The sequence below is a fragment of the Octopus sinensis genome, linkage group LG1, assembly GCF_006345805.1.
Source record: "Octopus sinensis linkage group LG1, ASM634580v1, whole genome shotgun sequence".
Taxonomy (NCBI): Eukaryota; Metazoa; Mollusca; class Cephalopoda; order Octopoda; family Octopodidae; genus Octopus; species Octopus sinensis.
Window position 1 is genome coordinate 100811696 of NC_042997.1, and position 18957 is coordinate 100830652.

At 33.5% G+C, this 18957-nt stretch overlaps 1 protein-coding gene across 1 annotated transcript in view; it reads left to right on the forward strand.

The window, feature by feature from the left end:
* LOC115211254 (ATP-dependent translocase ABCB1-like) overlaps nucleotides 1-18957 on the forward strand; it is a 146444-nt gene that overhangs the window by 8544 nt on the left and 118943 nt on the right. Inside the window, exons 2-4 of the mRNA XM_029780102.2 lie at nucleotides 6712-6809; nucleotides 15515-15660; nucleotides 17985-18061. Of these exons, the coding sequence (XP_029635962.1) occupies nucleotides 6712-6809; nucleotides 15515-15660; nucleotides 17985-18061 (321 nt within the window). The remainder of the gene's footprint in view (nucleotides 1-6711; nucleotides 6810-15514; nucleotides 15661-17984; nucleotides 18062-18957) is intronic.

The following is an 18957-nucleotide window of genomic DNA, read 5'->3' on the forward strand; positions in this document are numbered from 1 at the left end:
CGGCTGTAACATATTTCTTTTCTTATTCCTTTTCAAAGTATTTGTTGTTTGCTTACGTAACCCCAAATATTTTTTCCCTGTACCGATCAATAAGCGTAGATTCTTTTAGGTACTTGGTTTTTAGATTTCAGTTGATTTTGCATTACCCATAGGCGTAAGCACGTGAGCTAATTTCCATTGGAGTAAATGGGAGTTTTGTTTATTTACTTTACGCCCTTTCGTTGTCAGCATAAGAACAGGTTTTGTGTGCATTCTTGTATATTGGTTGACTTGTTTTTGGCCTTATTCTATCATTATTATATCATCAGCAGTATCGCCCGGCATTGCTCGGGTTTGTTTCGACCCTTTAGAATTGGAATTTTTGCATTATGTAGCTTGTTATTCTCTTTAAGTGAACATTTTTCTAGTTGAAATACATCGAAAAATGGCGACACAGCAGTCAAAAAATCGTAAAAGAATAGGGATTTTCATAGAAAGAAAGCACCTTTTTGATGTAAATAATTTTTGGTGTTAACATGGTCCGATTTGAATTTTTTCTCAATTTTGGTCAACTTGCGCCGCAGGGTCTCGGAGGAGACAGTGTTAGTTGAAAGATATCAAACCTGCCATACACAGACAACTTCATCTTTATATATATAGAGATTTTAGGGGAGGTTTGTCATTAGAAAACGTTCTTAGCCCGCTCCCACTTAATTTTAAGAGTGTTAGGGTTTGTCCGCGATACTTATATAGCTTCTGCAATCTGTTTTAAGTTTGTGTCTTTTATGCGTCTCAAAATAATTTTTACTTCACCATTTTTTACTGAGACATAGTGTTTCTGTAAGGCATATTGATAGAGTACGGATCTTTGTTTCCTTTTATCGTACTATCCAGTATTCAGCAATCCTTACACAAAGGTTGCGTTATGCCTCCCCTATGAAGGTTCATTTATCTCATATGGTACGCAACGTCTCTAGTTTTGTAGCTATTGTTTACCAAACTACAATCTGTCGATGCAACTCTAAGTCAGTAAAATGGCAGAGGTAACAACACACGAGTGTGAAATGACAGAACATTTTAATGTGCACATGGGTAAGCAATACAACATCCCCTTTCCAAGACGATGCACTGCTAACCTCCAGGTCACAAACGGTGATAAATCTGCTTTGTATGGAGACTTAGGAAAGACTACAAACCTGCACTGGAACCAGTTATGAGACTGCCCATCAGATCAGTTTGCAGAGCGAACATCTTCAACTAAAGTCTATCATATTTTCTTTCAGTTATCGTATGCCCAGTAGTAGAAGTATCTATGACAACATTGAAGGCTTCCTCAACAAAATCACTGAGTATAACCATTACTATGACCTTACAAATGGCATCATAGGTAGTATGGATGTAATATCAAATATCCATTAATTGATATAGATTAGGTAGTAGAAAATTGTGTGGAGGTAATATTTGAGAGCAATGTTGTCATTCGCAATGCCAATGCCAGTGAACTAAAGCCAATGCCGGAGTTAGGAAGTTCGGGGCCCAATTAGAGAATTGTCAGTGGCGCCCTCTACTCTACAAAAGCTGAGGAATGATGTTTTATGCTTCGTGTAGTATGCCAGTCCCATCCAAAAAAGCGTTGCGGGCTTGAGGCTCCACATTAGTCATAATGATATACTAAAAATTGAAAGCTCATATGAAAATTTTAATGTTTTATTACAAGTCAAGGTAATTACTGACAAACTGCTTGTGAATAGGCCTTCTAAAAACAGACTTTTCTAGCTTTTTATTATTTTTTTTATTTGAGGAGACTTTCAAAATCATTTCAAAGTCAATGGTTTTGTAACGTCATTTTCTATAAATAGCATTACTAAATTATTTAGTCTCTCTTGGGAAATTGTTTTAATCAGTTTTAGTTTTGAAAAACTTCTTTCACCTGATGCGACTGTTACGGTCATTGTTAAGTAAACCCTCAAAGCAATGAAAACATTAAGAAAAGCAGTGAATCTATTGTGTGTTGCCATGTATTCAAGCAGAGATGGAGGCTTAACAGCATTGAAAGGAAAAAAAGTTTTTAGAGCTTCAAATATTTCACATCTAAATTCAATTCCTTCAGTGAGTTTAATAATGTTTTATAGAAATCGCCTGTGTTACAATCAACTTTCATAAATTTTATGAAATGTTCATAAACACCCAAAGGAGCCAAGTGACCATCAGACACATACCTGACCGTTAGAGACATTCGTTCTCGGTGACTCATATCAGGTGTGCAGTCTGAAATTATGGCGTAGTATTTAGCTGCTTTTATGCGTTTGAATATCTCATTCAAAATAGTTGTAGCCATAATTCCCTGCAGTTCATTCGTTTCTTGAAAACTTGCTACCAGTGATTTGCATGTTCATTGATGATTTTTTTCATGTTCTTTGTCAATGGTTTGTCAACTACAAAGTATTTGATACAACTCCCAGTCTCCACGTGACTTCCAAATAGCTCTTAGAAATTTCATGCTCACATAAACTTGTATGATTAGACCAGTTGTTGAATACATTTGTTGACAATGCATCGAGTGTATTGTTGCTAATAAGCTTAAAATAAAAGCAATAGACTGGGAGTATATAATCCAAAGTCTTTCGACCATTTCACCATATGGAGGTTTCGTCTTACATTGAAATTTTGAAAAATACAATCCCTTTCACTGTGTGGAAAAAGGGCCTTTCATTGTTAAATAATTTTGGCTTACATCTGCTGGCCAGCTGCTCGCCCGGGTCATCAGAAATGCTAACTATGACTGTACTCGTCGATGAGCCATGACTGTGTGATGTTTGGTCATAGTCTTCATCAGTTATAACTGGACTTCCAGTTTTGGTACTGTCTTCTGGTGCGTTGACATTGTCTTCAACTTGATTCACCGCGGCGTCATCTCTTTCTAAGTTGTTACCAATTTCGTCATTATATTTATCAACTATAATAGGATTAATGGCTGTGTTGTCATTTTCTGAATCGTTCTTGTTTTCTTCACCTTCAATACGCTGTTGCTTTTAAAGCTGGAGTAACAAGCAGTTTCGTTATAGCACCTCTTAGTTTTTCATTTTCTGCTGCTTTAGCCTTGGCAAGTGCTTGTTTCTGATAGCCGCTCAAAAACAGTTTCGCCCTTTGGCTATGTCTGCTTATACTTGCCGTGATGTAAAGGCTTTTCCTATTACTTTTTTTTTTTTTTTAGAAAAGCTAAACGATGACAATAAACTGAAATTACAAAACAAAATCATTTACAGTAAAGACACCCTGCCACTGAAAAATAATAGATATGTGCATATACGCATCTTACAAAGCAAAATATTTTAATTTTAATTTTAAAAACCTTGGAGTAAGAAGAAAAGTATAGGGAGCAAAAGAACAAGTCCTTGTAAATAGAAATGTAAACACTCTCTATGATGATGAAGTAAAAACTATTTAAATTAATATGTAGATCTTGAATCTACTTATAACGCAGTTTCTCTATTATATGCAAGTTAAAGACTTCAAGTTGCAGTTTGACATGCAAGATAAATGGCAATGTTAAACTGAAATTGGGAAACAAATAAACAAACGACGAGCAAGAAAACATTGTAATATAGATATGCAAGAACAGATTGAATAGTTTCACAGTAATCACAGTATCAAGAAACTTCATGCACACTGGACACTCATTAAACATCTGACTGCTTCAATTTAAAATTAGTGCTTTTCCTAAAAAATGCTATTTGGGATACTAAAAAATGAAATTTCTTTTTATCTCTTATATTTACTTATCTTTATTTAATCACATCTTATTTTCTTAGAAGACTCTTTTACAAACATAATTTTCTTTATTTTAACCAAAAGTGAGCTGCAGTTTTCCAAAAATCATCGTACACAAAGAAAGTTGGGTGATCTTGATTATTTCACGTTATTATGCGAGGTATAGGTATTTCTATCTTTATAAAAATCTATCTATATACATATTGATTATCAAAATTTTTTAATAGATATGTGTAAAAACCAATAAATACTTACCTTTAAACAAAATAACTTGACAGATACGCTATAGAAAAATGCCTCAGGGTAACCAACGGCGTAACTTACTCTTCGGTGTTTGTTGAGTTAGGTGAGCTGAGCTCATTATGATGCACTGCCTTATCAGATGTTGTCATGCACTCACTTCGCAGAAAATAAATATCACAGTTAAATAAGACGTTTTTCTAATGTCATGGGGTGAATACGCTTGTCGCACGAAAAGATAAAAAGAATCGTGTGATTATTTTTGCTTGACGCAATCAAAGGGTTTAATTTAATCATAGCGTCCTCAATCGAGCGTGTGCGAGGGGTCCTCTCTTGGTGCGGGGCTCAGTTTGAATAAATCTATATAATTGGCTTGAAACTGGCTCTGACTAAAACTCCTAATAAAACTTACACATGTGGATGTCTATCTAAAACATCTCACTTCTCCAGAACAGAATAATTTGAACCACCCGTAATTGTTTCAGCAGTAAAGAAGACCCCCCCCACTAAACGTTGAAAGATGTGGACTAAATCCGTCTAAACTCCAAGAGATCACGAGCAAATAAGAAGGTGATAGCACATTCTGTTGGTGCTAGTATAAAAAAAACATGCAAAAAGGGCACAATTTAAATTTGATAATAAATTACATAATCCTTTCTACTATAGGCATCAGGCCTGAAATTTTCGTTCCTAATTGAGAAGTACAGTAATGTACTCTCGTTGTGTAGATAATTAAAACTACTCTATAAGATGACAACCAGGAAACAGAAAATAACATGCCATGGAAAAGAACCTGTAGCTAGTAAACTCCATCTACGAAAGCATAATATGAGTAGTTACTATCGGTTACTCGTTCAAGCATCCCAACAAAAAGTTACGAGTTCTAGGTACGAAACTGTGGCTAGAAAATATAAATAGCAAAAGACAAATCCACCACTTATATGCTTTGAACCTTGTTGTTTCCAATAAGCACCTGACTCGCCAGAGCTTTCTTATGTCAATCGATGCAAAAATAAACATCTTGATAGCAGATCCAATATAAAGATCATGACGCTCATTTCATGTGTATTCACCCAACGAACAGAGAAAGCAGATAGAGTTCACTCACCATGTGGAATTTTCTGGATAGAACCAACGAAATCGGACCAGAGTATATAAAAGAGACAGCAAGAGTTTGAAATGATGCTAAACGGTGTGTTGTTTCGTACTGGAACAAATTCTGGAACACACTTGAAAGAAAAAGAAAAAGCATGACTTGAAAGACACCCGATGTAACTAAAACAAATTACAAAATATGATGTTCATCAATGCTACACTCAGAGGTGAACCAGCCTGCAAATTTAGAAAAGCACTTGCCCATCTAAATGATCAATGAAACTTAAATTAACATAAAACTACTTTTCAAAATCTCTAACAAAATAGATAGTGATTCATTTGGAATAATCAGCAGGTGCTCCTTGTATTTCAGTTCTCTTCTTCCGATCTTACGTTTTATTGAATTTTTAAAGTTTTTACAGAAAAATGAAAATACATATCCTTAGAACCTAGCCGATCCAAAGATTCTAGTCGTACAGGTTATTTTGCTCCATTATTCATTTTTGATATTTGCATTTCAATTTCTTTCCACTTTATTCTTCTAATTTAACCCTCAAACCTGTGAGTGAACGCGTGATTTTGTGTATGCATGTCCCTGTGTTTGTGTTTGCCACCCAGCTATCTTTTGACGACTGCTGTTGCTTTGTTTACACCCCCATAACTTAGCAGTTTTGCAAAAAAGACCGACAGGATATATACCAGACTTAATAAGTAATGGAAGTCGATTTGTTCAACTAAAACCCTTCAAGGCGGTGCCCCAGTTCAGCGACTGAAGCAAGTAAAAGAAAAGGCTAAACTATAGAATCAGCTTTAATTTATACATCAACTCGTGGGGACAAAACAAATTAATTCAGAAGTTAATTGCATCTAATTTTTGTTGTTGTATTTAAATACTTCTATCTTCACTTAATGTTTTAATATAATAAAAATTATTAATGTCATTAATATTTCCCTCCAAAATATAAATTTTAGTTCAAATTCTAGATATATTTTCACTTTTAATTGCTTAGTCAGCGATCACGTATAAAGCGCTATTACTGATTGATGATAAATCAAAATAACATATATATTTAGGGTTAAGAAGTGTTTGACAGAATTGGGACTAAAATTTCGTAGAGATAATTAAATTCTTTTCTACCCTAGGCACAAGGCCCGAAATTTTGGGGGAGGGAACCAGTCGATTAGATCGACCCCAGTCCGCAACTGGTACTTAATTTATCGACCCCTAAATAATGGAAGGCAAAGTCGACCTCGGCGGAATTTGAACTCAGAACGTAAAGACAGACGAAATACCTATTTCCTTACTACTCACAAGGGGCTAAACACAGAGGGAACAAACAAGGACAGATAAACGGATTAAGTCGATTACATCGGCCCCAGTGCGTAACTGGTACTTAATTTATCGACCCCGAAAGGATGAGAGGCGAAGTTAACCTCAGCGGAATTTGAACTCAGAACGTAACAGCAGACGAAATACGGCTACGCATTTTGCCCGGCGTGCTTTACGGTTCTGCCAGCTCGCCATCTTGTAGAGATAATTAAATTGTGTGACAAATAATACTACTTGAAATATGTGATTGTATTGTGTCGTAAAAATTAAAAAGATGAACTAAATTTGATTTTCAGTTTCGAATGCTTGGGAAGTTAACAACAAAGAAAGTGAAACTAAAAGTGAAGCCAAAAGTGAAACCAAAAATGTTGGCAAGGTGTCGTTTTTTAAGTTGGTAAGTAGAGAATACATTAATAAACTTGTGTTCAAACAATATATTTCCTCTGCCATTCCATTTGTAATTTTTTTTAACATTATGAGACATAAAAGAGGACATAAGAAAGCCAATGTAACAACTTAAATAAATAATGTATTTACCGTAAATCCTCGAGTATAATCCGCAGGGGATTTTTAGGGGGCTGTACCTCTGAAAAACCTAAACCTTGTGTATAATACGCACCCCTTCTCTAATTTGAGTCGTGCGTAATGAAGCCAGCAGCACCTAGTCGAACAAACACTTCTGCGCATCCGTAATACAATAATGGTGATATTCTTAACTGTTATGTGGGAATGTAAATATGTTCACAAATTGTTTTTGTTACATGTTATTCTGTGTTCTGAATACTTTTATTTTAATAAATGTTGCTTACTGCAAGATATGGATGATTCTTTTATGACTTCATTGCTTTCAGGCTTAGCTTAAGGTATTTTCGCGCCCAACATCACAAAATGCGTCTGAATAAACATTGCCAGACAACAAATAGAGACTCGAACATTGCTTAGTAATATTTTTCATTTTTAACCTCGTATATAGTACGCACTAGGGATTTTGACCTTTAAATTTTGGGGAAAAATGCGGATTATACTCTAGGATTTACGGTATATATTTATTTTGATATCGGAGATAATATGCTACACACTAAAAGAGAAAAAAAACAAACAAAATAAAACACCCCAACCAAAAAAGGAAAAAAGAAAAGAAGCAAAATCTTTCCAATGTCTAATCTCCGAAATATATAAATATGAGGGGGCGCCGGAAAGTTCCTGGCTTTGGGAAAAAGAAAATATAGAAGGATCAGATTCACACACTTATTGCAGCGGTCTTCCAGTTTTTCTAAACCCTGTAAAAGGTCTCTAACCAGGCTTTTCGCGACTCCCTAAAAGCCAGGAACTTTTCAGTACTCTCTCGTATTTATTCTTGCACGTCGAATAACCACGGGGAAGTTTCCTTGCTAGTTGGCAACGCCATGCAAGTTGTTTTACAGTGTCTCCTTTTATTGTTAACGTCATTAAATATAGAAGCAGGAAACATGGACTCTGGCTGACTTTATACCACTATGTATTTTCTTAATACCATCTCATCTTTTTCATATATATCAAATAACATTGCTGAGTCTGTTTTTAACTAACTTTATAAAAATGATCGAAATTATAAATGAATAAAGTATGAAAAGGAGACAAAAATGTGAAATAAGAAAAATTAAAATGGGGAATAATTTAAAAAGAATATTAATGATTTATAAGAAAAATCGAACATTGTAACACATGTGAAAATACATTAGTTGTAATGAGACAATTTAGTATTGCTTTACATAACATATCTCAGTGGCAGTTGTAAAGAAACAGCACAATGGTGGCCTCAATGATATCTCAGCAGTTATTGTTATTGTGACATAAACAGTAGTAGCTGTAATGATGCACCTGTGATGTGGTTTTAATGGTACAGATAATAGTTGCAATGACGAAGCTCAGCTCAGTATTGAAACACCTAAGACGTTGTGGTAATGATGCAACTCCGTAAGTAGTGTTATTAATGTTACGTTCAACTATGGTAAAAACAAAATGGTACAAATCAGTGTTGATTGTAACGAGATAGTGCAGATAGTTGAAATGAAATTTTAGCGATGTCTGTAAAAACGCAAATCAAATCAGGTCGATCGCAATGAAATAACTCGGTGAGGAGTGTAATGACACAGCTGAGTGATGTTTGTAAAGAAACACCTCAGTAGTGATTGTAATGAGATATTAGTTGTTTTCGTAATGGCATGATAATTTGAATGAGTATAGATTTCAAAGACGGCGAATGAAGTAGATGTGAGAATTCGTTTTGTAATTTGGTTAAAAAAAAACGAAAAGAATCAGAACAAGAAAAAAAAAAAACAACAACGCGAGGACGTGGTGCGTGAAAACTATTAAACGACGCACAGGGAAGGAAAGAAAGGGTGTTTTACGTTTCGATCAAAGCTCTCCTTCAGAAACAGATGAGAGGAAAGTTCAAGAAAAAAGGAAGACGGAGGAAAAAAATCGCCAACAGTCCACATATAGCTATATATATACATATATATATATATATATATATATATATATATATATATATATATATATATATATATATATATATATATATATTATATATATATATATATATATATATATATATATATATATGTATATATATATATATATATATATATGTTAGAAGTATTGGGGGTGAAGTACAGATTTAATACATATGAAGGAAAAAGGTGTTCAGAATGCTGGATGGTTGTAAAAATATATATTTATTTACATATCACATATTATTTCTTCATATTAGCGCTTTCAACTACTGTATTTTCTGATGAAATATATATTTTTACAAACATCCAGCATTTTGAACACCTTTTCTTTCATATATATATATATATAATACACACACACACACACACACACACACACACACACACACACACACACACACACACACACACACACACAGACGTTCACACAAACACATACACATACATAATGAAATCTTATGTTCTTGAATCCTATAACAAATTCAACTTGAAGGTCAACACTTTATGTGATTAAAAATGATTTTAGCTGAACAAAATTTTCCCTCTGTAAAATATAGCAGTGACCCAGGAACTTTTGTCGTTTTCTTTCAAATAACTACTGCAGATATTTTTAGATATTTGTGGTAATTGTTTATAATTCTCTATTTATGAGATGAAGAATTATGTACATTATTTACATTATTTATATTTGACGGATATTTGTCCTCATTTGGTTTGTTGTTAACACAACGTTTCGGTTGATATACCCTCCAGCCTTTATCAGGTGTCTTGCGGGATGTTTCGAACCGGGATTCTTATTCCTAAGGTATTTTTCGATGTTATTATTATTATTATTATTCACTTCCTGGAATCGAACTCGGAATCTTGGGGCTAGTAGCCAGCGCTCTTCTCCACTACGGTATATACCCGTAGTGGTTAAGAGCGCGGGCTACTAACCCCAAGATTTCGAGTTCGATTCCAGACAGTGACCTGAATAATAATAATAATAATAATGATAATAATAATAATAATAATAATAATAATAATAGTAATAATAATAATAATGATAATAATAATAATAATAATTATTGAATAATTGGCAAATAAATGAATAAATGAATAAATGAATAAATGGCAAACAGTCCTACACCTCCAAACAAAAGAGGGACTCATGAAAACCAAAGACATCCCCATTAGAAGAGGAATATTCCAGGGAGACACGTTCTCTCCACTCCTTTTCTGCTTGGCACTGTCACCTCTATCTGATATGCTAAATAGAACTGGATGCGGATATAAATGTTACGGCAAAACGATCAGCCACCTTTTATATATGGATGACCTAAAACTATACGCTGCAAATGACAAACAGCTGGAAACACTATTAAAGACAGTTCATGGATTTACCAAAGAAATAGATATGAAATTTGGATTAGAAAAATGCGCCAAAGTAACCATGAAAAGAGGAAAACTAGTTAAGAGTAACAACATCACACTAGATAAAACCAATGAAATAAAAGAATTAGACCAAAGCCAAACTTACAAATACTTAGGAATCCATGAACTAGATAAGACACAACACACACAAATGAAAGAGAAAATAAAAAAAGAATATTATAGACGAGTTAGATCAATACTAAACACAGAGCTCAATGCTAAAAACAAGATAATAGGTATCAACACTTTAGCTGTCCCAGTTATAAGTTACAGCTACAATATCCTTAACTGGACACGAAATGAACTGACCAAAATAGATAGGAAAACAAGAAAAATAATGACAGGATCTAGGATGCATCACCCAAAATCTGACATAGAAAGACTATATATACAACGTATAGAAGGTGGTAGAGGCCTTATACAGCTGGAAAACTACTATAATATAACCACCATAGGACTGCAAAAATATCTACTTCAGAAGGAAGGAAAACTGATCCAGATAGCGGCAAAACACGAGCAAAACAAAAAACTGTTCTCAGTATTTAAGGAAGCTGACAAATACAAACAAGAAATCATAGCACCTAATAAACATGAAGAAGAAGAAGAAGATGGAGAAACAACAAAAGCTATAAAACAAATGAAATCCAAACTAAAAATAGAACAGCAACGAACCATGATAAAACGATGGCAAGAAAAGCCCCTTCATGGTAAATACTGGACTAAACTAAACGCAAAAGAAATAGACAAAGAAAAATCCCAGCAATGGTTGAGAAGCTCAGGACTCAAAGCAGAAACAGAGGGATTTTTAATTGCAGCACAAGACCAAAGCCTCCCCACCAGAAATTACCAAAAACATGTAATGAAAAGAAATATAACAAGTAACTGCAGAATATGTGGAGATGGACAAGAAACAATAAATCATATTATCTCTAGCTGCCCAGTCCTGGCTAAGAAGGATATATTCACAGACATGACAGAGTTGGAACCTACATACATTGGAAGCTATGCCAACATTATGGAATAACAACAGAAAAAAGATGGTATAGGCGCACACCAGAAAAGGTCACAGAAAACGAGAAAGCAACCATACTCTGGGATATGCCGATACACACAGACAGAGAAATTAAGGCCAACAGACCAGATATAGTTGTCAGAGACCATGAAGAAAAAAATGCTTTCTAATTGATGTATCAATACCGGCTGATGAAATTAAGGCCAACAGACCAGATATAGTTGTCAGAGACCATGAAGAAAAAAATGCTTTCTAATTGATGTATCAATACCGGCTGATGACAACGTGTCTCTAAAAGAAATGGAGAAACTCTCAAAATACAAAGACCTGGAAATAGAGGTAACTAGAATGTGGAATCTGAAAACAGAAACAATTCCTATCATAGTAGGTGCACTAGGCATGATAAAAAAATATTCAGACAAATACATAACAAAAACACCAGGACTTACAAACACATATAACATACAGAAAATTGCACTACTAGGCACTGCACACATCCTACGCAGAACACTTTCCATACAATAACCATCAGAGCATCACAACAAACCACAGCACATACCCAAGGCACACAGAGCTGCGCTCGGTAGGGAAGTGAAAGCACGCTATAAAATAAAACTACTGAATAATAATAATAATAATAATAATAATAATAATAATAATAATAATAATAATAATAATAATGATAATAATAATAATAATAACAACAACAACAACATCGAAAAATACCTTAGGAATGAGAACCTCGGTTCGAAATTTCCCCAAGACACCTGATGAAGGGCAGTTGAAACGTTGTTAACAACAAGATGAGGACAAATATCCGTCAAATGTAAATAATGTAAATGTTTATATACTTTAAATCATAATATTCCAAAACTCGATTCGCGTAAATGGCGCAAATCTGCAACGAATAGCTGTGTCTGACTCTTGTTGTTGGTGGTGGTGGGGCTCTCAGTGAACATTCATCTATAGTAAATATCTCATCCACAATGCCTCATAGTTCGCAGGTAAATGAATCCAGGCAGTATTTAATTGTTTCAATTTTGTGATATTGTGGAAGCAAATATAGACATTTCAATTCACTGTATTTGCTTATTAAGATCATCTCTAAGATCATCTCTTATAAACTTCTTTGAGAAATAGTTCTATGTCGACTATGTTGTAAAGAAGCTCAGTTTTAGAGCAATATATATCAATACAGCTAGTACTCGCCCTCTCGCATACTTCCATAATGAATTTACATATGTATAATCCATAGAAGTTGCTATTAAAAAAAGTATGATAATCTAGTTCCTTATCTGTCACGCATTCTCAGTGAAAATAGAAAGTAGAAGGTTGCCTCATAACTTTAGTGTGTGTAGTTTCTAGTTTCTTTATCATATGTTTTGTTCCGTATGTAACCTCGTTTGTGCAAAGCTCTTGTGGCATTTTATATCCCCAATAAAAACAGAACTTCCTTTATCAGTTTCTTTTATGCCCTTTGATAATTTTAAATCAGTTACATGCATCTATTGGTGTCTGGAAAAGTTGAATTTTGTTTGTCTTCATTTTGTTCTTCTAATAAGAAATTTCAATTTGTGTGGACAAAATTCATCAGCGACTACATTTCTACTGTTATAGTCCGATATTAAATTGCCGTTGCTTTTTCTCCACAAACTTTTCTAGAGGTTTAAATCTTTCACAGAATTCTGAGATATCATCTTTAATATCCGGTTTATTGAATTTTTGAGGGATTGTTGTAAATCTCTTGATTTTTGAACCCGGTTATTAAAAAGTTTGGATTTATACTTGTTGATCTGTCCCTATATCTAGATGATGTTTGTCGTTGTAGATTTCTTATTCCCCTCTTCTTGAAGCTTCTGTTTAACTTTAGTATACTTTGATTTTGTCTTTGGTAATTTTGATCAAAGAGTCATGTTTATTGAACGATTTCAGTATAGACTGTCACATGTTTTCCTTAAAAATGGGGTTTCTAAAGTGTTAATTTTTCACTTTTTTCAACTGTTCTTCATCTATGCATTTGCTCTCACATTCGTACTTCAATGCATTTGCTCTCACATTCGTACTTCAATGCATTTGCTCTCACATTCGTACTCCAATGCATTTGCTCTCACATTCGTACTTCAATGCATTTGCTCTCACATTCGTACTCCAATGCATTTGCTCTCACATTCGTACTTCAATGCATTTGCTCTCACATTCGTACTTCAATGCATTTGCTCTCACATTCGTACTCCAATGCATTTGCTCTCACATTTGTACTCCAATGCATTTGCTCTCACATTCGTACTCCAATGCATTTGCTCTCACATTCGTACTTCAATAATTCACTTTAGAATACAATAATGACAACTCCCTTTCATGGATATATTGGTGATAAAAATGAAATATCAAAACCCGATGTATATTATTTAAATCTCCTGGCTGAAGACAAAACTCCCTTTTTTATATCATGCCTCCTGAAACAATTCAAGTTAACATTCCATATAACTTAACGAAAGAAATTTGAGCAATAGTCTCGAATACTTCAGTTAGAGATCGTCGACTGGAAGAAATGAAGGAAATAAATTTTGAAAGACAATAACTTTTGAGTTTAATCAATATGAAATTCTAAGTAAAAATAATTGGCATTCAGGAATTTCAAAAATCAAACGTGAAAAGTAACACGTAACTCAAAGAACATCAAAATCTTTATAAACATTAATCAAGACTCAATTTGTAATACATAATTTAGCTTACTATGAGGTATATCCAAAGATTTTAGCCGTCTCAGCATCCGTAAATCAATTAGATAAATTAAAGTTTTTACTGTTAATATTACTTGGAAACTAAAAGAGGAAAAAGGTCATAGAAAACCATTCAATTATTAAAAGTAAATATCAAGCAAAATCGTTACAAAATAGTGACGAAAGCAAAATGGCATACAAAATTATGGATGTAAAAGTCTGTAAATGTAATGGACCAAGCTCCATCGTATTGTTAAATGTTTCCTAATCAATATTAAAAACAATATTTCTTATTACTTCGAAAATTTAATATAAATTTCAATATGCTAAGAGTACTGAGAATACTAATGTTAGTCAAGCTGGCCTGACGCTTCGTGGAAGAGTGACACGACATTGTGAGCAAATTAGGCAACCATACACAAAAAGTTCCTCTGAGTCAATATATAGAAAACTGTGATAACCAACCTTGCTGAATATTATTGTTTTTCATCTCTACCACAGTCCCGATTCAACAACGAGCAAAAATGTAATATACAAAGAAGTGAAATTTATAAAGTAAAATCGGCTGATATTTATAGGCATTGTATTTTAACTGGCACAACTTTATTACGCTTCTTCAGTGACTTATTATATCCCTTGAAATAACTTTATTATGTCCGTTCTTACAAACGTGTTTCAAAACTCAACAATGATTCCATCAACTCTACTATTCTGTACTTATTTTATTATGTTTTATTTTATATTGTTTTGAAATTAAGTAAAAGCATTTAATGAAATATTTTGAAATTAGGTCAGCATTTTTAGTGATTCTAAAGATGCTCTATTATAGGTAAAACCAGTAGGAAAAGTTCTATTACTCTTTTGATTATACATTGTATTTCGAAGTATGTAAAACAGTTAATGATATATTTTGAAATTACCTAAAAGCTGTGAGAGCATTTAGGATTTTATTTTTTTATATGATGTAATTTACGCAGATTTTTAAAAAACTTCCCACCAAATGTATGTATGTATGTATGTATGTATGTATGTATGTATGTATGTATGTATGTATGTATGTATGTATGTATGTATGTATGTATGCATGTATGTATGTATTTATATATACAGATACACGATTTGCTTCCGTACTATCCCCGTCAACCAGATGTGGTTTGCACAGCATTGATCGACCCGAGGAAAAAGCAGAAGCCATTGGACTGCACCCGAATCCATGTGGTTTCGAAGTAATATTTTTGACCACATAGTCATATTTGCGTTATATATTGATTACAATATTAATAAATTTAAGTAAAATGTGACAATCATGATGATGAAGATGATTACTACAACGACTACGATGACGGCGACTTCAAAGACAATGATGATTACAATGATCGTGATGCTGATAAATGCATTATCCATTTCACTTTATATTCTTAGATGAGAACATAAAGATGTTTTTCTTTTTCAGTTCCGCTATGCTTCAGGCCTAGAGATCTTCTTCATGATAATTGGCGGGATTGCTGCAGCAGTCCACGGAGTTGCAATACCTCTTTTGATTATTGTGTTTAGTGAAATGTTAGATTCAATGTCTGAAACTAGTGCAAATATAACCAGGTAAGTAAATTTTATTCTATATTTCTGTTGATATTGAAATATTGGGAACATTTAAAAACATCAATTTTATTCAAATTCTAATTGTCAAATAGTTGCAGTAAATGTTCTTGTCTACAGTTCGTCTCTTACAACTCTACGGGCAAAGCCCTACAAGATAAAGAAGAAAATATTTTAATATCGTGAAGTATATTTGCCACTTAAATGTGGCTAATCCCAAAGGGTGGATGCTACTGTAGCTTGTAGCCCCAGGAGGATACCTCCTCCAGCTAGCTATTGACACTTTCTGTGAGTGTCAATAGCCAGCTGGAGGAGGTGTCCTCCTGTGGCTACAAGCTACAGAAGCATCCACCCTTAGGGGTTAGCCACAGTTAAGTGGCAAATATACTTCACGATGTGTTGCAGCTACTGTTTATACATCGCTTAGAGATTCGTTATTGAATATTTTAATAGCTAGTTGGAAAATCCTAAAAATTGTTGATGCATTTAAAAGTAAAATCGAGTATTGGATAAGACAAATGTGCTAAAGTTACCGTAAGAAAAAAAAGCAAATTTATTCAAACTTAAATTTGATGTTGATAACAAAATCAGAAAGTTAGATTATTATTTAATGCAGTACAAATAGATGGTAAAACATCGACTGGATAGCTAATAAAATATTGATGAAATTTGTTTTTATCTGCTGGTATTTTATAGGCGGCGAGCTGGCAGAAACGTTAGCACGCCGGGCGAAATGCGTAGCCGTATTTCGTCTGTCGTTACGTTGTGAGTTCAAATTCCGCCGAGGTCGACTTTGCCTTTCATCCTTTCGGGGTCGATAAATTAAGTACCAGTTACGCACTGGGGTCGATGTAATCGACTTAATACCTATGTCTGTCCTTGTTTGTCCCCTCTGTGTTTAGCCCCTTGTGGGTAATAAAGAAATAGGTATTTTATCTGAATTTGCTATTGCTGATAAAGTACCATGCTACTTTTGATGTTAATCTTCAGTATTTGAAACTTGAGATAACACATAAGTATCTGGCGATAAGTAAATAATAAGACGGCGAGCTACTCAGAATCGTTAGCACACCAGGCAAGGTGCTTAGAGGCATTTCACCCGTCTTTATGTTCTCAGTTCAAATTCCGCCGAGGTCGACCTTGCGTTTTATTATTTCGGGATCGATAAAATAAGTACGAGTTGAGCACTGTAGTCGATGTAGTCGACTTAGCCTCTCTCATCGAACTTGCTGGCCTTGGGCCAAAACTGAAACTGATATGTAAATAGTAAGTATTTAAAAAAATTGTTCTTTACAGAGCTTAGCCAAAAGAGTAAGGTAGTACTAATGGAGGAGGATTAGGAAGTTATCCTCTGATTAGAAACGTCAGTAATTTGCTCATGCATTAACTTTGATATAACAATTTAGGATCAGCATGTTTGAAAAATTTTGGATTCCTTTCTCTTAAGCTTTGAGTGTAAGTTTGCCACATATTTATGAATTAAATGTCTTCTGTTTAATCAACATTTAATCATATCTTTTGCATTAAATGTTGTTGCATTTAATTATATATTTATAACTCAACTGGAAATAGCTTTATTGTTTATTCATAACTTCAGCGTTTATTCAGATTTTATACATTCGTATTAATAACTACTTGGGCTAAAATATTTGACTATATCATTTACTTCAGGTACGAACGACGAATGCAGGTAGAGAAATGATAGTTCTTTTGTAATCAGCATGTCCACTGTATTGTAGTTTTATAGGAATAGATGCAGAAAAGATGTATGAAGTTTCTAAGTTAGATTCTAATAAATAATTGAATAATTTTAGTAAATGGCCATGCACTCTATTTTAAGTTCACTCTCCCCAAACACTAGTGTACAAAATATATCAATAATAGTTGTCCTCTTTGCTGAAATCGATAACTGAGCTAAGTAGTTAAATATTGAAATTTTTTGTTTAGATACTGAACCAGTCATTGCGAAGTTCAATAAAAGAAGTAGCAATAGAATTGTCACTTTGATTCAATCGATATAACAAGTTATTGTATTGTCACTATGGTGGTGGTAGTGGTAAACTGTAAAGTTGACCCCAACAAGAAAATAGGTTTGAAACAAAAAGGGAGATAAAATGATACTGTAAAGTCGTTTTATAGTGTTCAATTCGTTCGCCTATCTCATTACTTTAAATGAATTAATGTTAAAGGATGAGGTTTTCGAAATTACTTAGATTAAACTGCATGTAATTATGGCCAAGATTTGGGACGTATTTAAAACAATTTAGGAATTCAAAGAAGAGAATAAATATTACTGATATTTCCATACAATTTTTGGTTTTTGGCAGAACATGTGCAGCAGTTGGATCTATACCAGATAGTATACTCCTCGACAAGATGGCCACGTATTCGTTATATTATGTTGGTAAGGTTATTTCCTTTTTATATTACATGCTTGCAACGCATTTAAGCTTTGTTGGAAATTTTCATATTTTGTCTTAGAAAACTGGAAGAAGCAGAAATTGCGCAAATCATCATTTCTGTTTCAGATGTAACGAAATATTTGGAATAATGGGTGCGAACGTTATAAAATTGCATTGGTGAGTTCTTTTGAATATGAAGAAACTTAAAATAAGTTAACTTCTGTATAAATATAATACAATATACTAGATACGTAGGTTTTCATTTACTCCTGAATGTTTTTTTACCCTGACACCGTTCTAAGAGTGATTTATAAATTAGTGCAATACTATTTTGAAAATGGTTTTATATTCTGCTTGGGGGCGTGCAAGGAATTAGGAAAGGAAGATCAATATTCTGTGGAGTGAATCGAAGTTTTTTGTTGTATGGCATCCAGTTGTTTAATCTATATATATATATAAAATAAAATTGCTGGCTGTATTTGTGCATCACTAAATATCGAGAAATACCTTACCGATTTCATTCAAATTTTACACATGCCTTACATAGGGTCCGTGTAGTGTCATGGGGCAAAAACATTTCAACTTCTTGTCCAATACAAATATCTTACACTATTTCAGTATTACGAGTCAAAAGTGAAACAACATATCTATTGTAATGTGAGATAATAATTTCAGTTTTAATAGTTTCACTATTAATACTGTAACTATTAAAAAATGAAACTATTATCTCACATATATACATGCATACACACACATATATATTATGTATACATGTGTATATACATCTGCACATATATTTGTATGTATATATATGTATATATAGATGTATATGTATAATGTATATGTATACATATATATGTATTGATGTATATATATATATCGATATATATGTATATAT